We start from the raw sequence: 22365 nt of genomic DNA on the forward strand, positions 1-22365 counted from the left end.
TTAATTTCTTTGATTATGTTCGTAACGAGTTTTATATATTTAAAAAATGATAAAGAAAATTTATTTATTCTAAAAATACCTTTAGGTCACTAAAGCGACACTATTTTCAATCTTAAGTGTATCTGAACTCAATTAAAGATTCTAATAAAGTATACATAGTTATTCACTAACAAACATCAGTATTGATTGATGTTGTGTGATGATTATCCTTTTTAGCTGTCAAAATGAAAGGAACAGCTCTCTATAAAAAACAATAGAAGGGTTTTCATTTAATCAAGGAAGGAACTAAAGTTATAAGAAATCGGGCCAAAGAGGCCCCAATTCAAGCATAGGGCTACACCTAGTAGGATCCCAAATACAAGAACGTTGCAAATGGGTCCTCAAGCTAAAGAAATGAAGGGGACAGGCAATGATTGGTCCATAAAAGCCCAAGGGCTTTCCTGGTAGGTTCACAAATACAAGGAAACTACTATAGGCTCCTAAAGCCTTAGTGTAAAATACCAGCCCAGCAACATTATTACCACTGGAACAAGGTTATCCCTCCGTTTGGCGTTTTGTTTTTTCAATTGGAATGATGTGTTTCGATTTCAAAGTACTTTGACATGTTATTTTATTGAGATATTATTATATTGTGTTGATTAAAATTAATTCGGGTTAATCTTTTAAATTCATGATATGGATCATAAAATTATTGTAACAAAAAATAAAACAAATTAAAATAAATTACGAAACTCAATCATAATAAATTTATTATTGAATGATGAAATTTAAAAAAATTCAACCCAAAAAAAAGAAGATAAAATGGCATTTCTTAACAAAATTATAAAAATATCATTAACAATGTTAAAAGGTCTTTCTAAACTTCAATTATCATAAAATCTTAAAATGAGATATAATAATACTTAAAGAAATTTCTTGTAAAATTTTAATATGATTTATCAGTTGAATCATAAGATATAATTGATACTATATAATTAGATAATATTTTTTTAAATAAAAAATTTATAAAAAAATTGTTTGACTATATTAAAAAAACTAGAATGAAACCAGAATATTCTATTTGGAATTTAGAAATAATTTTTGGAATATGCTGATATTCTCGATGAGATAGAATCTATTCTAACTTATTTTGTTTTTTTAAATTGAAACAAGATATAATCACTATTATGAACGGAAGGAAATAGAATTCACAATCTTTAGTGAACATTGAAAGGAAAGCCTAACACCATCCCGGGCACAGAAAGGTGAGAGTTTACTCATAGCAATGGGAAAATGACGAGCCCCGATGGTAACGGACAAAACCGATTAAATTTCTCCTCTTGTGGCATATATGTTGCCTGATCTTAATTTTTTTTTTTAAATCTTCCATTAAATAAAAGATTCAAAAAATCTTTTAATGAATTAGAAAAAATTGGCGTGTCTAAATAATTAACGAACAGCAGTTTCAATAATTGCATCAAAAGGCTACTGCTGCTTACATGTGCTTGTATGCTTTGGAATTATCAATTTGTACCCCACACACCCACACACACACACACACACACACACACACAAAGATTATGAGATATTGAAATGAATGCCATAATTCTAATCATCAAAGCAACATATAGATTACACGTTCTTTTCTTTGAGGCGCAACTACTACAACTTCTACTTGATATGGACCCATGTTCCTTTACTGGGAACACCTTCATGGACTACAAATAACTGGTAATATCCTGGAGGTGCCAGTGTTGCAGTTGCCGGTGCATGGACATCAACAACATAGTTGCTGAAATCCACCTTTTGGGCTTCACTGTCCAGAGCCAAAACCAGCAACCTTTGATTCATGGAATAGGAATGTGAAGTAAAAGATGGTGCCACCATTGTCACATAAATCTTTCCAAGCTCTTCATGCCACTGATGTATGTGAAAATGCATGGAGAATTTCTGCTTGTATTCAAGATTGGTCCCTGGATTTATCTTACTAATTAATGGTCTAGAAACGTTGGGGCTAAAATATGGTGGATAAAATACTTCAACACTTAGCTCAGTTGGATAAAGAGCAGTGAAGTTGTAGTTACTATTTGGATTGCTTCCACCCACCAAAACACGACCATCTGATAGCAAATGGGCTGTAGAATGATAAAGACGTGGAATTTTTGAGGGACTCATTATCTCAAACCTGCTAGTTTTAGCAGTGATAGGTGCATCAGGCCGGTAAAGAACTGGGTTTAGCACTGGTTCCCTACCCGCATACCAGCCAGCTGATCCTTTTGCAGCACCATTAATGATAAGCACATCACCTGTAGGCAACAATATCATGTCTCCCATCAATCTATTGAGAGGCATTTCTTCCATTTCCCAGCTTGGATTATTGGCAGTTATTACTAGTCGACCGCAGGATTTGGAAGCAGCAATGAAGACTCCTACATTTGCCATTTGGTTTGAGTCTGGTACTGTCCCACCACAGATAAAAACTTCAGCCTCTGGGTGGTTGTTGAAATTGCTGGAAAGGATAAGAGGAAGCAGAACTGAGGAACCTGTACTCGGATAGTTGCGCGAAACGCCTCCGGGCATGACAGGATAGTTCTTAACCACCTTGTTGTTAACATGGTCTAGTAGAATTGCGCGGTCATTAGCGAAAATGAATAACTTTCCACCAGGAGTGAGGTGTAGGAAAGGATAAAGATTGTTGGGAATGAGTGGGGAATATCTGGTTTCTTTCAGAAATGGAAGCTGATAAAGTGTTTGATCAGAAGTAGAAGTTTTCGGAATGAACTCATAATTGAATTGATTTAAGCCCCCAACAACAATGATTTTCCCATTTGGTAAAATTTGATTTGATGCATACCATCTTGAAGTAATTAGACCATTTTTTTTCTCAACCCAATCACAATTTGCACACGGTGTGAAAGACCGAACCACTCGATCTCCAAGCCTGAATCCACCACTCTGGATTAGAATACCGTTCGGCAACAACGCACCTGAAGAGCACCATGTATCGGTTGTAATGGTAAGCGGTCGGATTCTCCGGCTGGAGGGATCAAACTCTACAGAATGTGAATAGCAATCAGTCGTAGTTTCTGAATCAACAACGCACTTTCCTCCTGGTAGAGAAATGTTGGATGGACCGGAACCTTTCCAGTCAAATGCGATGATTTTATCATTTGGTAACAATTGCATGTGCATTGCTGAAATTCCGATGCTTCTCTTCAGTAGCTTCCATTTTCCTCGGTGTGTTTGGCTGCCTAATGCTAATGTGAACAGTGAACTGGTTACAAGGATTAGACATACCAAGGATTTTGTTGTCATGGTAGCGCCTAGGTAACATTAGCTAGATGTGTTTTTTTTATTTATGAACTGCCCAAATTATATAGACCTGAAATCAGTAAACAGCAACTTTCAGTCTGGGACCGTCAAAAAAATATCAGCAAAGCACTAGCATTTAAAAAAAGTGAATAGTAACTAATATTCGAGCTGGCTTTATGTATGCTTAATAGATAGCAACGTTAAAACAAGTAGCAATCATTAATCAGCGAGAAGACAATAAAATGGTTTTAAGCACTTAATTGATCGTTTAATACTAGTTGCAAGTGTTCTTGTTTTATTTTTGGTAGCTCCGGTAGGTGAGAAGATCCTCATCGTGAGTTGACTTTAGAATCCGGACTTGTACAGTGTTGGGGCTGTAAATGCCCTGAACAACCATCTTGTTTTGTTAATTACGAGCATCAAGAATGCATTTAATGATGCCTGGTAGCTACAGATGATGCATCAGTCTGGTTAATTGTGTGCTCTGAAAACTCCATGAATTAGTTTCATCCCAGTTTAAGTGTTCTCCATTCATTTGTTACAAGGTCTTTTACTGGCAGCGTAGACATTTGTGCGATAGCTAGTTAATTTTACAAATTTGATCGAGGCACAAGTGGCTGGATCATACTTGACTGCGCACTGATTTGCAAATTTGATCGAGGACTGTGAGATGCTACCCCCGTAATGAAGCTCAGAGACCCTTTCAATGAACTCGTATAGAAAAACTAGCCAAAAGAAACAGACAAATCTCTTTGAATTCAATTATTCATCTGGCACATAAAGACTCAACATTCAATGGCATTTATATATGGAAATTAAAATTTTAAATTCTGCCATATAAGTTTATTGTGCCTGGTTCCCATTAGAAACTTGTCTGTGGATGAAAATGGTGCAGTATCGGTACAATCCCACGAGCCATGGTGATTTTACAATCTGGATATTTCTCTGCATAATCCATGGTTATTGCTGGTTACGCTAGTGCAAAAATTTTTTGAGATGAGAGACGATCATAGCGAAGGCCAACAATTTTGGAACATGATTCAATGGAAGAAATTAAATCAAGTTAAGCAAAGTGGATATTCCAATATTCAAATTGATATATTTCTTTAAATATAAAACAAATTAAAAGTTTAGAGAATTTGTTTTAATACTGTTATCAAATCATATAATATCAGTTAATTTTAAAACTTTCTAATTTAATTTTTTATTTAATTAAAATTTTTAATTAAATTATATAAGAATTAATTTGACTTAAATCGATTGATTTTACAGGTCCAAATGCAACCTTGATGATAAAAAAAAAAATATGATTTAATTTTTAAAAAAACTTCAAAATAATATATTTTTAAAAAATATTAAAACCATGATAGATTAGATTACTTTAAAAAAACTTCAAAATAATATATTTTAAAAAAATATTAAAATCATGATAGATTGGATTAACCTCCACCCTCGTTACCACTCGGGTCATGAACTTTATTAAATTTAATAGTTTTTTTATATTTTTTATTTAATTAAATAATAAAAATAAATGATCATATAATTAATCACTAGTCTAAAATAAACATATAATTGAGATAATTATTTCTAAATAATAAAATAATAGAGAAAGCAAACAAAAAATAATAATGTAATCCATTTTTTAATCAATTTAATAATTATATAAAAATTAAAAAAATTAATTAAAAAATAATGAAAAAAAACATATTTTATTAATGAGCAAATTTATTAAACATATGAATTGTACAACTTAAATAAAAAAGATAAATTATTATTTTTTAATATTAAAAAATAAAATTAAAAAAAAAAACATTAAAAAAACATGTAAAAAAAAAACAATACAGATAAGCACTAAATTTTATTCTCCGTATATTTTAGCTTTTCCTGCAATAATTATAATGAAGGTGTCGGTGACCATGCCTAGCTGTACCCTCAGCCTCGTGGTCCCTGCTAGTCATAACTCATTATCATGTGAGGGGCCATGGAATCTTCAATAAAATATGTTAGCTAGTTTAAACTAAATGCACATGGGAGTAATTTTATTCAATATTTATCTTTTTTATTGTTTTAATTGTTTTAAATATATTTTTCCAGCAAAAAATCACCATTGCCTCTTTATGTTCGAATTTTAGTGATACAGAACCCTCTAATTCATTTTGAATAATGTCAACTCTTATGTATTTATTTTTGTATTCAAAAGGCATGTTTGAAAATTGTTTTGATTTAAATTAGTTTTTTTTATGAGTTTGAATCATTTTAATTTACTTATATTAAAATGAATTTTAAAAATTAAAAAAATATTATTTTAATACATTTTTCAATAATGTTTTTTTAAAAGCATTCAAATATTACTTTAAATTTATCAATAAAATACAGATGGCTAAAAATCATCAAATACCTCTATAGTAAGGTTGATCAAATTAAATCTTTCATAATAAAATAGGCTTACTAAATAAAAAAGATAACTAGAAAAGAAATTATTAAATAGTTTGAACTTATTTTTACCCTTTTTTCTTTAAGTTTTTTAAAAAATACATTTATTTTCTGGAGCTTACATATTAAATAACAATTTATATTTTTAACCGTGGTTTAAAAAGTATCAAAAAATATTTAAATATCTATAAATTTATTATTATATTCAATTTAATGTTTAAAACTACATAAAACCTCAAAATAACAAAGATGCTATGCATTTAACCAATTAAAAAAAAAAATAGCCAGGCCATTACCAACACCACCCTATTTCCTTGCATCATTTCACAACCAGATCAACCACCACCACCACTCCTCCACCAATGCTCCCCCTCACCACCGCTGCTGCCACCTCCTTCCTTTTCACCCTCTTACTCTTCCTCCATCTAACGACATCATTTCCTTCAAACGACATCAGTAATCTTTTAAACTGCAACCACAACTTTTCCCTTTTATACACTCACAAACATCACCTATCCTTGCACGGGTCCATCCCTCTGCGGCCCACCTGAGTTCCAGACAACATTGTGTTGGCGACTCCGCCACTCTCACGGCTAATTCAATTTCGTCCATTTATTCTTCTTAACATGTGAAGAGTGTGATAAAAACATTATTTTTAAAAAAATTTATTTTTATTTTTTTAAAATTTATTTTATCAATTTTATGCTTTTTTATTATTTTAATAAATTGATGTTAAAAATAATAATTTTTTTAAAATATTTTAATACATTTAAAAAAAAACTTAAAAAAACAATAGTCACTGCAACCTCAAAAGAAAATAATTAAATACATAATTCTGGTTTAAGCTCTGCTACATGTTTTTGCAATAATTAATGCTAATATAGGTGGTAGTTGCGGTCAGTAAGATGAAAAACTTGCACAATTCAATTACTCAAAGGGATTTCCCCCTGCTTTTCTCTGTCTTTACCTGGTTTTTTTACTTCTTTTCTCCGTGGATGACCTGCTTCCTTTACTGTGGCTGTTGTTTAGGCCACTTTGCTTGTTTCTCCATGGATGACCTGCTTTCTTTTCAGATATGCATAATTTTTATTTATTTATTTTAGGATTCAGATTTTGATCAATTTTATTTTGTAATTTCTAAAAGTATGGAAAGAAATTAAAACGCTATCAAATTATAGCAAGTTTTTTTTTTTAATTCTTCGTAAATAAGAATAAATTAGAAAAATGAAGGACTTGCTATTATTAGGTTAGGTTAGGTTAACAAAGTATGAAAATTATTAAACTTGACCTCATAATTTTTCGAACGTAACCTAAAAATATTTATTCTTTTATGCTTTATTTTAAATTTTAAATGAAGCATAAATTGAAGGAGATAAACTATTTAATCCATTTTATTATAGCGAGCATCATTCGACTAAATTCTTAGAGTACATGGGTATTTGATGATTTTTAGCCATGACACGTGTTGACATCTAATTGAATAAGGATTAATCAACCAGTGATATTAGGTCAAACTATAAAAACTGAAAGTACAAGGGCATGAGGTTAATTTTTTACCTTCTATTTCCTCCCCTTTTCACCTCTCCCAAGCAAGAGGAGAGAGGATTACTTTCCTTTGCCCTTATTTGTGTTTTATGCTTTCGGAAACTCCATTGTTGTTTCTGTAGCTCCTGTCTTCTTGATGTGTCGCCGTTTTCCTAGCAATCTTTTAGGGAGGGCTGGCTTAGGTTTTTCTTTTGGGCTTTGTAGTGAGGGCTTTGAACTCCATGCGCAACCTCCTCTTTGTGAGCCTATGAATGCACTTGTAACTACCTTGTGTAATATTATCATAACTCATTGACAAAAAATAAAAATAAAAATGTTAGTCCTTTTACGATCTGAAACTATAGAATGATACGCAGTATTTTTCTTTTAAAGTAAAAAAAAATATTATTATTTATTTAATTATATAAAAATAAAAATAAACCATCATAATATTTAGAATTATAAAAACCTTTTTAAAATATTAATAAACATTTTTTTCTAGTTAATATCTTATTGATGAAAACAAACTTGTTAAAATTTATCAAGTGAAAATGATATTATCTCTACTTAAAATCTATTCGGTGATAAGAAACTTGCTAGCCAAGTTAATAAAAACTCTATATTAATTATTAAGTTGAGTAGTTATATATTTTACTGTCGAAATAACTTTTTAAGTGTTTTTTTTATTCACTTTAATTCTGTAATATTTTCTTGAGCTTTCAATGTTGCTTGAGTCATTTTTGCTATTTTATTATCTTATTTATTTTTGGTCTCTGATAACAAATTAAATTTATCTTATAACTCCCGAAAATCTTGTTGCTATTATTACACTTGGGCATAAACCATCTTTCTCTCTTTTTATTATGACTAGAGTTTGTTGATGAACAACTAAATTAGACTTTGACTTTCTTTTTTTTGCCCTAAATTGTTCTAACTTTATATTTAAATTCTCAATATAGATCTCTTATTGAGCTCAAAGATCTTTTTGTGTATCTTTCATGGTTGAACCATGGGTCTTTAAAGACCCTTATGTGATAAGACCTGATAGCTTTTTTCTTTGGCTTTTTTCATATCAGGTAACTTAGAGTTGTTTTCTTATAAACTTTATTAGCAAATACCATTATACCATAGTGCTTCCAGGCTTGTTTAATTGTTTCAATCAATTTTTTAAAAGTTTTAAAGTCTTTGTAGAACTCATTTAATCCAGTAGTCTGAGATATGAATTGTTCAAGTCTCAATTATCATAAAATCATATGAGGGCAATAACTAATGCAAAAATGTGTTCCTATCAATGGGAGCCACTAATAAGCTTTGTAATAAGCTAAATATATTTGAAAATAAGCATGTTTAGTCTTTCAATGAAAAGCAAACTTGCTCAAACTATGAAATATGGATTCCCAGTTATTCTGTCCCACCTCCTTTAATGGTTGTTTTGTGAATTTATATAGTTTCAAGTACAAGTGTCATGGAGTCCTCAGCAAACCAAAAATATTTCCTTCCACTCAATGACTAATGATTTATACAAAAAACAATAGTAAACAACATATCAAATGCCCTTTTCTAGTTTTTTGACAATGGCTCAGTGAAAATAAATTTTCTGATAAAACTGTTATGATTGGATTGATTTTGAGAAAAACCACACTTTTAGACATGTTCATTATCTTAAAGTCAATCATTCCTTCTGCTGATTGGAATAAGACCAAACCATAAATACCTAATGTTAATATTTGCATATGGTCTTCATTTTCTTCATCATGGGGCTTCTTCGTAAATGTAACTTCTAAAAGATTTTACTACCACCATTGAATATTTTCTCATATGATTGTTTGTTCTTTTACCTATTTCTTGCCTATCTTATTAATCCAGGCATGGTTAGATAGGGCTTGTTTTCTTGGTGTGTAGAAGTACATTTTATCTAACCATAGATAACAAAGAGTCAAATTCTTTGAAAGTGGGAGTTATATCTGTTATATCAAAAGTAAAGTACTTGTATTTTAAATTCTAAAACTTTATCATGGCCTCAAAACAAGAATATTATGTTTTGATCTTAAGCATTCGAGTTATGTCCTTAAATTGCTATTGAAAATCAATTTGTTCACTTGAAGATAATATTTCCTAGTAGTCTAAAAGCTAACCAATGCAAGATAATTTTTCATCCTGTTCCATTTATTCAAGCAATTTTGACGTAAACCTTATAAGCAAAAAGTCTCCTTCATCTTTCTGGCTTGCTCTGACCTCGTTTTTGTGTCCTCAATGGCATCATGTTTTCTCATCTCTCACTTTCTATAAGGATCAAAGGAGATAAAATAAGAAAACAATAAAAAGATGAATATACATGTCAATGCATATTATTATTTGTGTTTTATGAAGGGTCAATCCTAAAAAAAAAGATCTACTTCATAAAGATTTCAGGCTCAACTAGTCTAAACTTGAAAACTTTTCAGGCTCCTAGATTATTCAAATTACCAATAGGGTAACCTAGCCTGTTCACCTTATATATTATAAACTTAAGGAAAATTATATGATACTCAATAAACAAGGTGAGTTCCAATTTGAGTGGGAGTCTAAATAAGCATTAGCAAACATAAGTTACACTCCCATTGAATCTTAAACTCATCATCAAATCTACCTATCAAATCTCAAATGGGTTTAGCTCGAATCCAGGCTTTTCATCAACTTTTTTATAAAGTATGCAACATTCATGATAAATATACATATGCATGCAATAATATTATAAATAAAAATGAAATATTCTGAGAATAAATAAAGAAAAATATTTATAAAAAAATTCATATGTAGATAACATAACAATCAAAAGAACTGAAATTAAAAAAAATAAACACAAGTAATTAGTCTAAACCCAATATTACCTAGTTGAGTTATTATTCTGTCACACTATGACATTGGCTGAGACTAAATATATATCATGAAAAACTGAAGTTGCCACCTTGTAATTAAAGAAAACTAGGGATCCTAAAATATACACTAGTTCTACAAATTCAGGTAAGTGGTTAGCTATGTTTAAAGAAAGAAAAATGTTATCCTTACAATATTATTTTTTTATGAAAGATTACATCTATTATGTGTTTCTTTTAAATTTATTTTTTTGATTGCCATCAATTATCCTAATTATTTTTAGACTTTTTTATTTTTTTATTTTCTAATTATTTTGTGAAATGTTTGATGTTGATATTTAAAAACATCAAAAAATAGTACTAGACCCTAAAAATAGAAGACTTGTCAAACATGTTAATGTTAAGTCTTAATAAATAATTTCATCAAAATTGCTAAAAATTAACGTAACTTGTATTTAATCTTAAAATTTAAACATTGATCTTTTTTAAAAAAAATAACATATAAAAAATGATATTTATCTCTAAAAAATGAGGTTTTGTTGAGATTATTGAAAAAATAGATGGTAGACCATATGGATAATAAGATTTGGACTTTGGATATCTTAAAATTTAAACATTGATCTTTTTTTTTTAAAATAACATATAAAAAATGATATTTATCTCTAAAAAATGAGGTTTTGTTGAGATTATTGAAAAAATAGATGGTAGACCATATGGATAATAAGATTTGGACTTTGGATCTAATTTTTTGTTCAAAAATTTTGTAAATTGAGAATTTTTATTTGATGTTAACTAGCATAATATTCGCTATAATATAATCTTGTTTCCAGTTGCATCATATAATTAGTGGTATTAACAGTAATGTAATTTGCCTTAAACATGCATTTCAAATAAAAAATGTCATCTGAGCACACTTGATTTCACATAGGAGGATAGGACCTCCAAGTCAAAACCTATTGTATCAGAAGTCTGTATCATATGGGAAACTCATTAATTTGGGATGGATATTTCTATTGGATATTCTGGATCAATTCCATTACTGGAGAGCCTATGACAATGAAGGCAACGTTTTCTTCAACCTCATGCAAAGGGGCCACAACCTTTTACATTTAAGATTTATTTTGTTGAGAAAATTTTATTTTTATGTTTTAAAAGTGTTTTTAAAAAATTTAAATTTTTTATTTTTTATTTTAAATTAATATATTTTTAGATCATTTTGATAAAAAAAAATTAAAAATTATTTTTATATATTTTTATATAAAAAATATTTTAAAAAATAACTAATTAGCTAAAATTGAAATTTTTCTCGGGCCAAAATGGACCAGTGAAAAGGGTAAAGCCTATAAAATGTGGGCTGTATATGCCCTACTACCACTGCGTTAACATGTCCTCCCTTTGGAGACATCCATTTCTTCATGGGGAACATCCCATTAATGTTTGCAAGAAATTTCCAGGAACCCGTCGATGGAGAGATAGGACCTACCTAAATGGCTACTTTGGGAGAGAAGCCTTCATTAATTAGACAAATCAACCTTTTGAAAAGCTTGGTTCCAGGAAAAAAACCATAATAAAAAGAAAGCTGGATGTGTCTCCAGTCCAAGATACTTCACTAAAGGGGTTTTAGACAAGGATTATGTAATGCACAAGACATCATACATTCCTCCAACCTAGTGTCAAACTGTGTGTGTCTTTTCTTCTTTAGTTTTTTTTTTAATACAGAGTTTTCTAATAAAATAAAAAATGAAGAGAACCTATCCTGTTAACTAAATAATTAATTAATTTCTCTTAGAATTATTGAAGATTTATATAATTATTAATTTTAGAATTTATAAGATTAATTAAGATGAAAATAAAATAAAAAAATAATAACTAAGATGCACATAAATAAATTACCGCACATCCACGATAATCAAAACTAATAATAATAAGAATAATAATAATTAATTAATTGGATATTCGCACAGCAGTATTGTTGTTTCTTACTAGCTCTGGTGCTGGGTTGGAGGAACTCATGATGTCTTGGGCAGCATGAATTTTTTATTCTATTTTAGTTTATTTATTGTTGTTTCTGGGAGATGAAGAACTCAGGTTTTGGGTAATGAACTCTCCCTCTCCCTCACTCTCACTCTCACTCTCACCCTCTCAGCTAGACACATACTTTGAGGGCTTAGAAAATCAAAACCAGAAAACACTGAGTCAACAAAAATGAATTCCAAGAAATGCAGTTTATGTATCCACTAGATCGAGGAAGCACAAATTGAAAACCTCCATTTTCCAAGAATCGAAACACTTTCAAGGCAAAATACCAATTGCACATCGAAGTTGCTCCCTGAATAATCTGGGTTTGTATTAAGCGAATGTGCAACTCAAAGAACAGTCCACAGAGTAACTCTGAGAGATGGAAAAGAGGGTTGCACCAATTAAGCTGACATAACTGTACTAGATTCTTAATAACTTCTTGAAATACAAAATTCAAACAATGCGGTCTAATAGCACACAGTTCTGACTTCTTCCAAATAATAGATACATCATAGTCGTCATTTATCACAGTCAGGGTAAAGAGGAATCCATGGCATCAATGCTGATGTGACTAAACTGTTTAATAGTAAATAATGAGAGAGAGAGAGAGAGAGTCAGACCATTAAAGGCATTCAGTGTACATATGGCTCGGACTTAGAAATTGATGACAGAATAAGAGAAAATTGGAACGCACTACTCCACAACGCCAAGCAAATAAGAAAATTCTAAGCTAAGCAAAAACGCCTATCAAAGAAGACACATCAAGGTTGTCTTCTTGATGAGGCTTCTCTCATTCACCTTTCCGATCACCTGTTTCCTTTTCTAAATATCCGTCTTTCTTTCATTTTTCTACGGTTTTTGCTCCTTACGGACTCTACAAATAAGAGAACTTAAAGAGTAACCACCTTCACTTAGTTTTGTGTTTGATTTCCTGTTAGTACATGATGAACTCTCTTTAACCTAATTAAATTAGAATAATGTGCATGTGTAAATTATCAAAACCACACGGAGAGGATGTTTGTATCCTACATTTTCTTGTAATTCTTAACAGTAATAACATAATCTAGCCAATAAATTAAGACATAGATTGTTGTTGTTGTTGTTGTATGTGAAATTGCGGCAAAGAACTACACCACAACAATATGGTCACTATATATTCAGCCAAAAAAAATGCTCCATATCCCTACATTTTAACATGAAAACAAAAATTTGCATACCAGTGTAAAGCATATCAAAGTTTCCCCCTCGAATGTTAGGAATTTAGATTTCTAGCTTTTTAGAGAAGACAGGAGCAAAAGCTTTTAGTCCAAAACTACAAGTTCCTGCTCATGTATGGCAGAAGAAGACTGCATGGTCAAGCAAAATCAAAGGTCCAGTCCATCACATCATATTCTCTTCTTTAGAGTGAAATGCACTGAATCACAGCATAGTTTATGCACGAGCCACAGAGGTTATAACAGGGTTTCACTTCAAGTAATAGATGGATCAGCATATATAGCAAGTTGAAAGATTAATCATTCTTCCACCTCTCTCTAAGGTAATGGAAGAAGCTTCACGCCAGCAAATGACTCACAGAAGAAAACTAAATTGTTTTAGCAAAGGATCAAATTATCTTACAAATATAAGCTACATTACATAAGAAAAAAGTTATGGAAATTCAAGGACGGAACCCTAGCTAGCTACTTTCCATACGTATGCAACAGCTGGGTGTAGCCCATGATCTCTTCAAGCATGCAAAGGACATGAGTTGACCAAAGGGCACAGATCAAAGCTTTAACATAAAGGTAACCATAAGATAAAGAAAAAGCAGAAACAAAACAAAAGGGAGAGGAGAGGAGATTACCACCCACCACCACTCTCAAAAGTGGCACAGAAAGATGAAGAGACAAGTATACAACCATCTGATGCCAATTAAAGCAGTTATGACTTATTACACAAAAAAAAAAAATTGTATAATACATATTTTGATCTTATTTTCTAGTTAAATGAAATAGCATAGGGGAAAGAAAAATGACAAAACATATATACATATTGAATAAGCAAGTAACTGTGGTCTAATAAGGTAAGCTCATTTTGATGAAACCCTAGAGGTTTATGGCAGTTGAAGTGCGAAAAAGAAGCCAATTAGAGTGTGGATCAGTAAGGACCAGAAACAGACAGATAAGATTCTTGGAGCCATCATGAGAAAAACTAGTTTCAATGATGAAGATGGAAGAGTTAGCTAGATAGACTGACAAGGAAACATAAAACCCTGATCCATAAAATTTAGGGATAAAATATAAAAGGGTAATGATGAAGATCCATCCTCCTCTTTCAGTCATAAAAGAAGGAGAAAAACAAAAGAAAAGGTAGTCAAAATCCCTCATCATTACACCAATCTGCGAGCTCATGCTCAAAAGAATTAGAGTGTTTCTATTGACCAAAAAACCCATGCACAAAAACATTCCAAAATCAATTTAAAACAAGTAAACACACATGTGCACAGAAATATACATACAGAAAATAACAAGATACGATTTACAAAATACTAACTCTCACCTTTTAGATCCAGACCAAAAATGGAAGGGAAATTAATTTTAGTGATCAACGATTTGAAAGGAAGAAATAATTGGGGGGAATGAAGCCTGGTCCGACATCATTAAATATAAGTTGATCATGATCTCTCAATTCAATTTACTAGAATTTAAAAGAAAGTCAATCAATTGAGATAAAATCATAGATCCCATTAGTGACCTCGAGCCAGACAACATTCCCCTCAAAAGAAATAGCTTCCATTTCCCCCTCTTTCTCAATCAAAAACCTAATTAACCAAAGCAAACTCTAGACCACCCTTATTTATTTCCTCAAGAAAAAGGACCTCTAAACCAAACATATTGTGAGAGAGGCGAAAGATATAAAGAGTTAAGGGTGGAGAGAAAGAGAGAGATGGGTCTGTATGATCATGGTGAATGAGAAACGAGCAAGGAAAACAAGGAGATAAAAAGGGCAGGAAGAGAGATGAAAGGTGAAAAGGACAAAGAAAGCAATAAAAGCGGCAGACCCACTGACCCTACAAATGGGTCTCGGGCACCAGAGAAATGACCACGACCCCTATCTCTAACTCACCCCATCTCTCTTCCTCCCATCATTCTCATCAATCTCATCGTTCTCTACCATGCAATGCAATATGTGTGTGTGTGTGTGTGGGGATTTTAGCCCCCTCCTTTTGCTCTGTGTGTATATATATAGATTTTAGCCCCCTCCTTTTGCTCTCTTTCCCTCTTTACACGGTGTCAAATTAAATCCCATGTGTGCCGCGATATATCATCATGACCTAATCACACCATCATATGTTTATGCTTAAAATAAATTACCAAGTACTATCTCTGTTTTGCTAACAATAACATCTTAATTATACCCTTTTTTATATATATATAAAGTGATACAGTATTAAATCTCGATTAACCCATATCACTACTTCTATGTCTAACCCTAGCTATACTTCCCATTGGCATTAATCAAGAATTTTGTTACCTATTCATGATCACCATGAGCATTGTGAGTGTGTTCTTAATTATTATACTATTTTCTTTCTTCCGTTTCCATCAACTAATTAACTAGGATAAATTCATATTCTATTTTGTGTTTTTCTCAACAAACTAATATGGTATTATTCAAGCCATGTCTCACATATATAGATTAAATTCACATTCGATTTTTTTAACCAATATGGTATTTTTGAATCAGTTTTTATACAACGTTCATACTAATTTATATATAATATTCATTAAGCTTAAAATATTTTCATACCAAATTTACATGCTATCATATTAAATTAGTATATGATGAAATTGATCATATCTAAAGCATGAACTCACTTGCCGACCTAAACCAAATCCCTCAAGAATTTGATCGACATTGAATGAGGCGTCCGTAGATATGATAACGTGATGATGCATTGACGATAATATAAGACAATAAACACGTAAGAAAGAAGATGAGTCAGAGGATTAGTTGAGCTAATTCACCGTCCCTAGCTATATAGTTTAGTCCTATGATTTATGGGTACCTATCAATTTTGCAAGTGTTTTCATATTTTGGTACAATGTTAATTTGGGTAAACTAAAAAAACAAACAAACATGAAAAAGGGTGGCCTCGTTCACTGCAAAAAAAATATCACTGCTTTTTTCTAAGCTTGCGGGGGATTCGAGATGACGACAGACACAGAGAAAGAGGAGGGGGAGAGAGAGAGAGAGAGAGAGAGAGAGAGAGAGTCACAGACAGTCATAAGAGGTTACTGGTCAGCTTACTGCTTCGCATTCAGCTGCTCTCATCTCCACCATGACACATGGCCCTCACCATTCAGATTCATTTACATGCTTCAGGGCCCACACGTGTTAAGGGCACAAACCCTTTGCTTATTTTTTCTTTTTTCTTTTTAAATTTTAATGGAAAAGAAAAACTGTACAAACACTTGAAAAAACTACAGGGAGAACGACACCACATAACAAGGATGGAAGAAAGGGTAAAATCTCTGCACTATTTTGTGGCATTTGCAATTGTAAAAAAGAAAAAAGAAAGATAATGTGTTTGATTATTGTAGATATAATTAGAGTATCAAGATTTCTTGATATTCTTGTATATACAGCAATGTGTTTTTTTTTTTAACCCAAAGCACTGCTACTGAGGAGAAATTAACGAGATGGAGGAAGTGTTTGGATGATGATTAAATCAAAGTGAAATTAAGGTGCAATAAATATTTCACCAGAGAATTTGATTCCTCCAAGGGAAAGATAAGTACCGGTCTTGCAAAAATGGAAAAAGATGTTGGGATTTATTATGGTGCTCGCAATGGAATGTGACCTCTCAGCGCATGTAAAAAGCAAAATCTCAATAAATATAGGCACATGTCCACGAGGCTGTTCAAAGGCTTTGCATAGGTCACCAAGATTTTGAGCTATTTGACCTCGCCTATTGCTTTGTTGTGGTAGTAAAAGGCTTTGGAACTAGCTAGTATATTGCCTTTTAAAGAAACTATGTACTAAAGCTATTTAGAAAATGAAATCTGGAATCAAATATTTGAAATCTTATGTTGAATGTTGGGGCGTAAACAAGTGTATAAAGGACTGAAAAGATACAGAATATTTAGAATTCAATGTGCTCAAATTGATTGAGAAGGGTAAGTGGGTAAAAGTCCCTCTCCTAATCCGTCTCATCTCCCTATGGTAGATGGAATTTAATCTTAATTCTCTATAAATCACATCGATTGACTTCCCCAATTGAATGACATCATCAAATGACTTTACTAGTAATTAAGAAGGACACAATAATTGACTTTCACATGATCTCTGTATACTTCTTCTGTACAGTACTCCCCCCCCCCCCCCCCTCTTGTTATTTACTCAAAAAAAAAAAAAACTTCCTTTTCTCTTTTTGGTATGGATATGTATCAAATGCTATTACATGAGTAATGATGGATTCATGTATGCATGATTATATTGGATTTTTTTATTTTTTATTTGGAGAGATTCGATCAACAAATCAATTAAATCCGTGAAAGAAAGCAATCAATTAAATCTGTGATAGCAAGTCATTGCTGCTCAATCTAAACTCTAGTTGGTATTTACATTGGATCCTTTCATAATTAGAATGATAAAAGATTTTATGTGTAGATGATTCGTTCACTGATCACCCAAATTTCTTTTCTTTGATAACTGACAACCAAATTTCTGTTCTTTATACAAGACAACCAATTTAATTTAATTTCTATTGGTATGATTGTTGCAATCTTGTTTTTTTTTTTCCTTGAGCAAAATTTTTCCCAACATACGTCACCATCATCCCGGCAAAGTCAAAATTCCATGTCTTAATCATGTGCATTGCCGGAGCTAATAAAGTTCACCCTTTGAACTTCGTGCTTCTGTTCTCCTTTCCCTTCACAATCAAGTAGTTTTGGGGATGGAAAATAACACTTGCAAGATTTCAATCATGTAAAATCATATTTTTTATGTGTGCTGCCCTAAGGGACTCGGATTTTGGATCTATTCTTAAAAGAAAAGTATGTGTATTTTGGATCTATTCTTAAAAGAAAAGTAGGGGTGCCACTAATTACATGATCAAAGTAATTAGCCTTTGTTATCTAGCTACCTTAATATATATATATATATAAAGGTTCTCCTTGACATAAGAATTGGATACTTGAAGATCATAGTCCAGCAAATGTGCAAGCAACATTGACTACTTGCACCACAGTCCCATAAAAAAATAGAAGCATTTCATTTTTTTTCTCTTCTGGAAGTCCTAATTTCATGGTGATTGATCTAACCCCTCCTCTAGCAGACACCTAACTTTACCTAGATCTTTGTTCTTTCCCAATTCCCATCGAAGGCATTGTCTCCACTCTCCTCTTTTTCTACTAAACAAATATTTGTAAAATAAATCCACAGCAACAAATTAATAGATTACAGCTTTTGTGCCGCATGCAGTCGTCCCTCTTGCCATCCTTGATGATCAATAAGATTTAATGGATTCCAACTGTCATCCATCGTTTTGAGTCTGAGCATGGATCGCGTATGCTAGCTTGATCATTGTTTTTTACAGTAAACAATTCCATTAGCAATTGTTTAATCTGAACCATGCATATTGTAGTATTATTACATGTAATCGTCACATACTTAAGACCACGCATTAGTTCAGCAGCGCGTGTAGAGCAATGTTGGAAAGTGGTGTGCTCTGATGATCTTTTTTTTAAGTAGCAGATTAATAATAATCAAATCCCAAATCCACCATCGAAAACAGAAAAAAAAAAGGCTGTGCTTCACAAATAACCTTAAGAAAATGTGCGAGAGTGGTTGGAAAGTGAAAAGGCAAGCACTCTTTTCATGCAAAGAAAGCTTTTTGGCCAACCCAACCTCAAGTCTGCCTTGATTGAGAAAAGAAGATTCTCTGCAAACAAAACAACGTAGAAAGTAGAACCAAAGCTTACGTGGGGTGAGTGAGAGTTTTCTTTGGTTTTTGAAACTTCAAATAACTCAAACATAAATGCCACGACACATTGATTTTCGTTTCTTTTCATTAAACAAGAACACTTCGATCGGCAGCTGTTGGAGACTGTTACGAGCTATTTAAGGTACTATATCAAAGCTGGAAACCAAAATAAAATATATTGTCCTATTAACGCTTGGACACAAGCTGACAAGACCTTATATTTTTTTTTTTTCAGTTTTGAGTGCCAAGCTTGCAACCAGCGACTTGAAAATCTTGAAAATCATCCATCCATTCAAATCATTCAAAATATAGCCGGAGTTCAAATTTCAAATGCTGTGCTCGATCCTGAGCTAACTTTTTTTCTTTCTTTCTTTTTTAAATTCACGTGGTTCACATTGATCTGATCAAATAATAACTCTCCAAATATCACATGAAAGTGAAAGAAATGAATAATAAATACAACGCATCAGAGCACTTACATCTAATCAGGGACATATTACTAATTACTACTAGCTAATCAAGGAAAAATGCTAGTCTTAATAGCACTTTCGGACCTAAATTGCTGTGTATGCATATTAAACATGTATATATTAATTACTCAACAATTGGTTACATATCACACCGATTGAAGTTCAATGAAATTGTTTCTCTGCCGACGATGGAGACTCTTCTTATGTCTTTTGATAATTGGTGTTGTATGTTGAAAAATTACAAATAATTTTTGGGAGTCGCCACAGAAAACTTATGGTCTATGAGAGTCTGAATGAGGGACTGGTTGTGCAAAGAAAAAATATATCACCTCTAGTGCACCCTACCTAAAGTAAGCTGCATTGTTGTTTGATTATTTTTTTAAGTCAGGTTTCTATTTGTTGGTCTTTTCTAAAACTCAGGGTAGATATCTCTTTATGAGAGAGTTTCTACCTTATATGGTTAAATCTTAACCGTTCTAAAGTCTAAATTTTAGTATCACATTTATTTACACTTTGTATCTTTAATACTGAGGAGTACTTTATCGTGTAATTTTACACCCCACAAATATTAAAGTCTATATCCAGATCCTAAAAAAAGATTGAAAAGAAAGATTTTTGATATGTTGGTCAAATCCTAACGGATAATTATAAACTGGTTACGATATCTATTTTTAAAAAAAAAATGAAAAAGATGCGACTTTTCTATTTTTTTTAATAAAAAATATGCTTGAAAATTTTTTAGGATTTGGCTGTATGCATGAAAGTAATTTTTAAAAATAGAAATTGATTTAAAATATATTTTTTTAATTTGTTTTGAAATTATATATTTTTTATTTTTTATTTTTTTTGAAATATTTTGGAGGCAAAATTAATATAAAATAAAAAATAAAAATAATTTTAAATTTATTTCAAAATACTTAATATTTAAGAAAATCACAATTTTTTTTTAAGGATTTTTGAAATTTTTTATTTTTATAAAATATATATATATATATATATAATATTATATTATATATATAAATATTATTAAAACATGTGGGCTGGGCCGGCCTAGTCAGCTCAGCCCAGAAGAGGTGGGCCAATATTGGACCAAAATGGTTGAGCCGATACCGGCCTAGAATTTAGTCTTTTTTTTTTTGCTAAACTGGACCCAGCCCAACCGTTTTTTTTTTTTGCCCGACCCAAAGGCATGTTAATTAACATGCCGCTGCATATAGAAATGGATTCTGCATACAGCGGCTCCGACGAAGAAGAAGGAGATGATGCAGGGAGGAGAACCACCTGAGATGGTGAGGATCTTTGGTCGTGCTGGGGACGTTTGGCCAATGGCGGCGTTGATGGAGAGCTTGGTCGTTGGAGTTGCTACTATGCAGAATGAAGAAGTGTGCAGGGGAGGGAGAAAAACCGAAAGGAAAAAAGAGAGAGAGTCATGGTGGTTGCTTGGTGGTTATACTGGCTTCCTGTGGTGGAGCTGGTGTTTGTGGTGGTGTATAGGTCGGTTTTGTAGGTGTTCTCGTCGAAGAAGGCAGCTGGGGAAGAGGTGGGGAGAGTTGCAAAAAACTGACGTGGAAATAAGGAAAATGGAAGCAGCGGAAGGCTGGTTTTTTGTGATTTTGTACCTGATTTTCTGCTCTCTCAGGCCATCAAATCACCCCGAGGTGGGGAGAGTTGCAAAAAACTGACGTGGAAATAAGGAAAATGGAAGCAGCGGAAGGCTGGTTTTTTGTGATTTTGTACCTGATTTTCTGCTCTCTCAGGCCATCAAATCACCCCTATTTATAAGCAGTGAAAGAGGGCAATCTTATCTACTCTAGGGTAAAATTTCAGCCCTTAATTCTATTGGGAAGGATCCCAACCGTTAGTTCAAAGTAGGCATAATGCACTGTCAAATCTGCCGAAAAAGCTACCTGAGTTGGTATGTTTAGGCCAGATTCTACGACGATAGGTTGTCATTCCGACTGAACTATTCACACCATGATGTAGAGAACTGTAGGTGATCATTTTCGTGCAAGTTTGGTTAAATTTGGTAGACGTTTAGTGCATTAAATGCACCTACAAAGGGGATAATCGGACCAATTTTTTCAAAAAAATAAAGAACATAATGAACAGTAACAAGACGACACGTCGTCTGGTCTTCTTTCTCTTTTTTTAATAAAACAGCACCGTTTTGAACCAAAATAGAGATTTTTATTAAATTTTAATTGAGTCCTTTTTCTTATAATTTCTTTCAATTGAACTTTTAATTGACTCTAAACTTCGGATTTAATGCAATTAAGCCCCTTCTGAACTTCAATTGGAATCCCGAAGTTACGCGCCATTTACAATATGGTCCTTGGTCTTGGAATTTGTCAATTTAACCCTAATTAACCATTAAACTTTAAATTTCTTCAATTTAGCCCCCTGGTTTTTCTCAATTAAGCCCCTAAAGTGTGGCGCCTCTTGCAGATTGGTCCCTAGATGTGAATTTTATCAATTTAACTCCTAATTGACCGCAAAACTTGGATTTTCTTGCAATTTTGCCCCTGATTTCAATCAATTAACTTGGAGAAAATTAAATTTGGCCTCTTAAAATTTCAATCTTCTCAATTAAGCCCAAATTAAGCTCTCAAACTTAATTTTTCACCAATTAAGCCCCAAATAAAATTAATTTGACCCATTTAAAGTATAATCAAGTCCTTGCACTTAATTAAATCCTTCAATTGGACCCAAATTAATTCTTAAACATAATTAAAATTTGATTTGGCCCATGATTAAATCAAATTGGCCTATTAAAAATTTAATTACATCCTTCAACTTAATGTTTCAA

At 32.2% G+C, this 22365-nt stretch overlaps 1 protein-coding gene and 1 long non-coding RNA gene across 2 annotated transcripts; both read right to left on the bottom strand.

Moving 5' to 3' along the window:
* Positions 1 to 1629: 1629 nt before the first annotated feature.
* LOC105127255 (galactose oxidase-like) lies at positions 1630 to 3384 on the bottom strand. The gene has a single exon (XM_011028481.1). The coding sequence runs from the start codon at positions 3292 to 3294 to the stop codon at positions 1651 to 1653; it is 1644 nt and encodes a 547-aa protein (XP_011026783.1). The 5' UTR covers positions 3295 to 3384; the 3' UTR covers positions 1630 to 1650.
* A 9145-nt stretch (positions 3385 to 12529) lies between these two features.
* On the bottom strand, positions 12530 to 15264 carry LOC105127256 (uncharacterized). Its single transcript, XR_842592.1, has 2 exons — positions 14661 to 15264; positions 12530 to 14023 (listed from the first exon to the last, which is right to left on the bottom strand). It is a non-coding gene; the product is annotated as an uncharacterized LOC105127256 (long non-coding RNA).
* Between the last annotated feature and the right edge of the window lie 7101 nt (positions 15265 to 22365).

This window comes from Populus euphratica, unplaced genomic scaffold (genome assembly GCF_000495115.2).
Source record: "Populus euphratica unplaced genomic scaffold, PopEup_1.0 scaffold7.1, whole genome shotgun sequence".
Lineage (NCBI taxonomy): Eukaryota > Viridiplantae > Streptophyta > Magnoliopsida > Malpighiales > Salicaceae > Populus > Populus euphratica.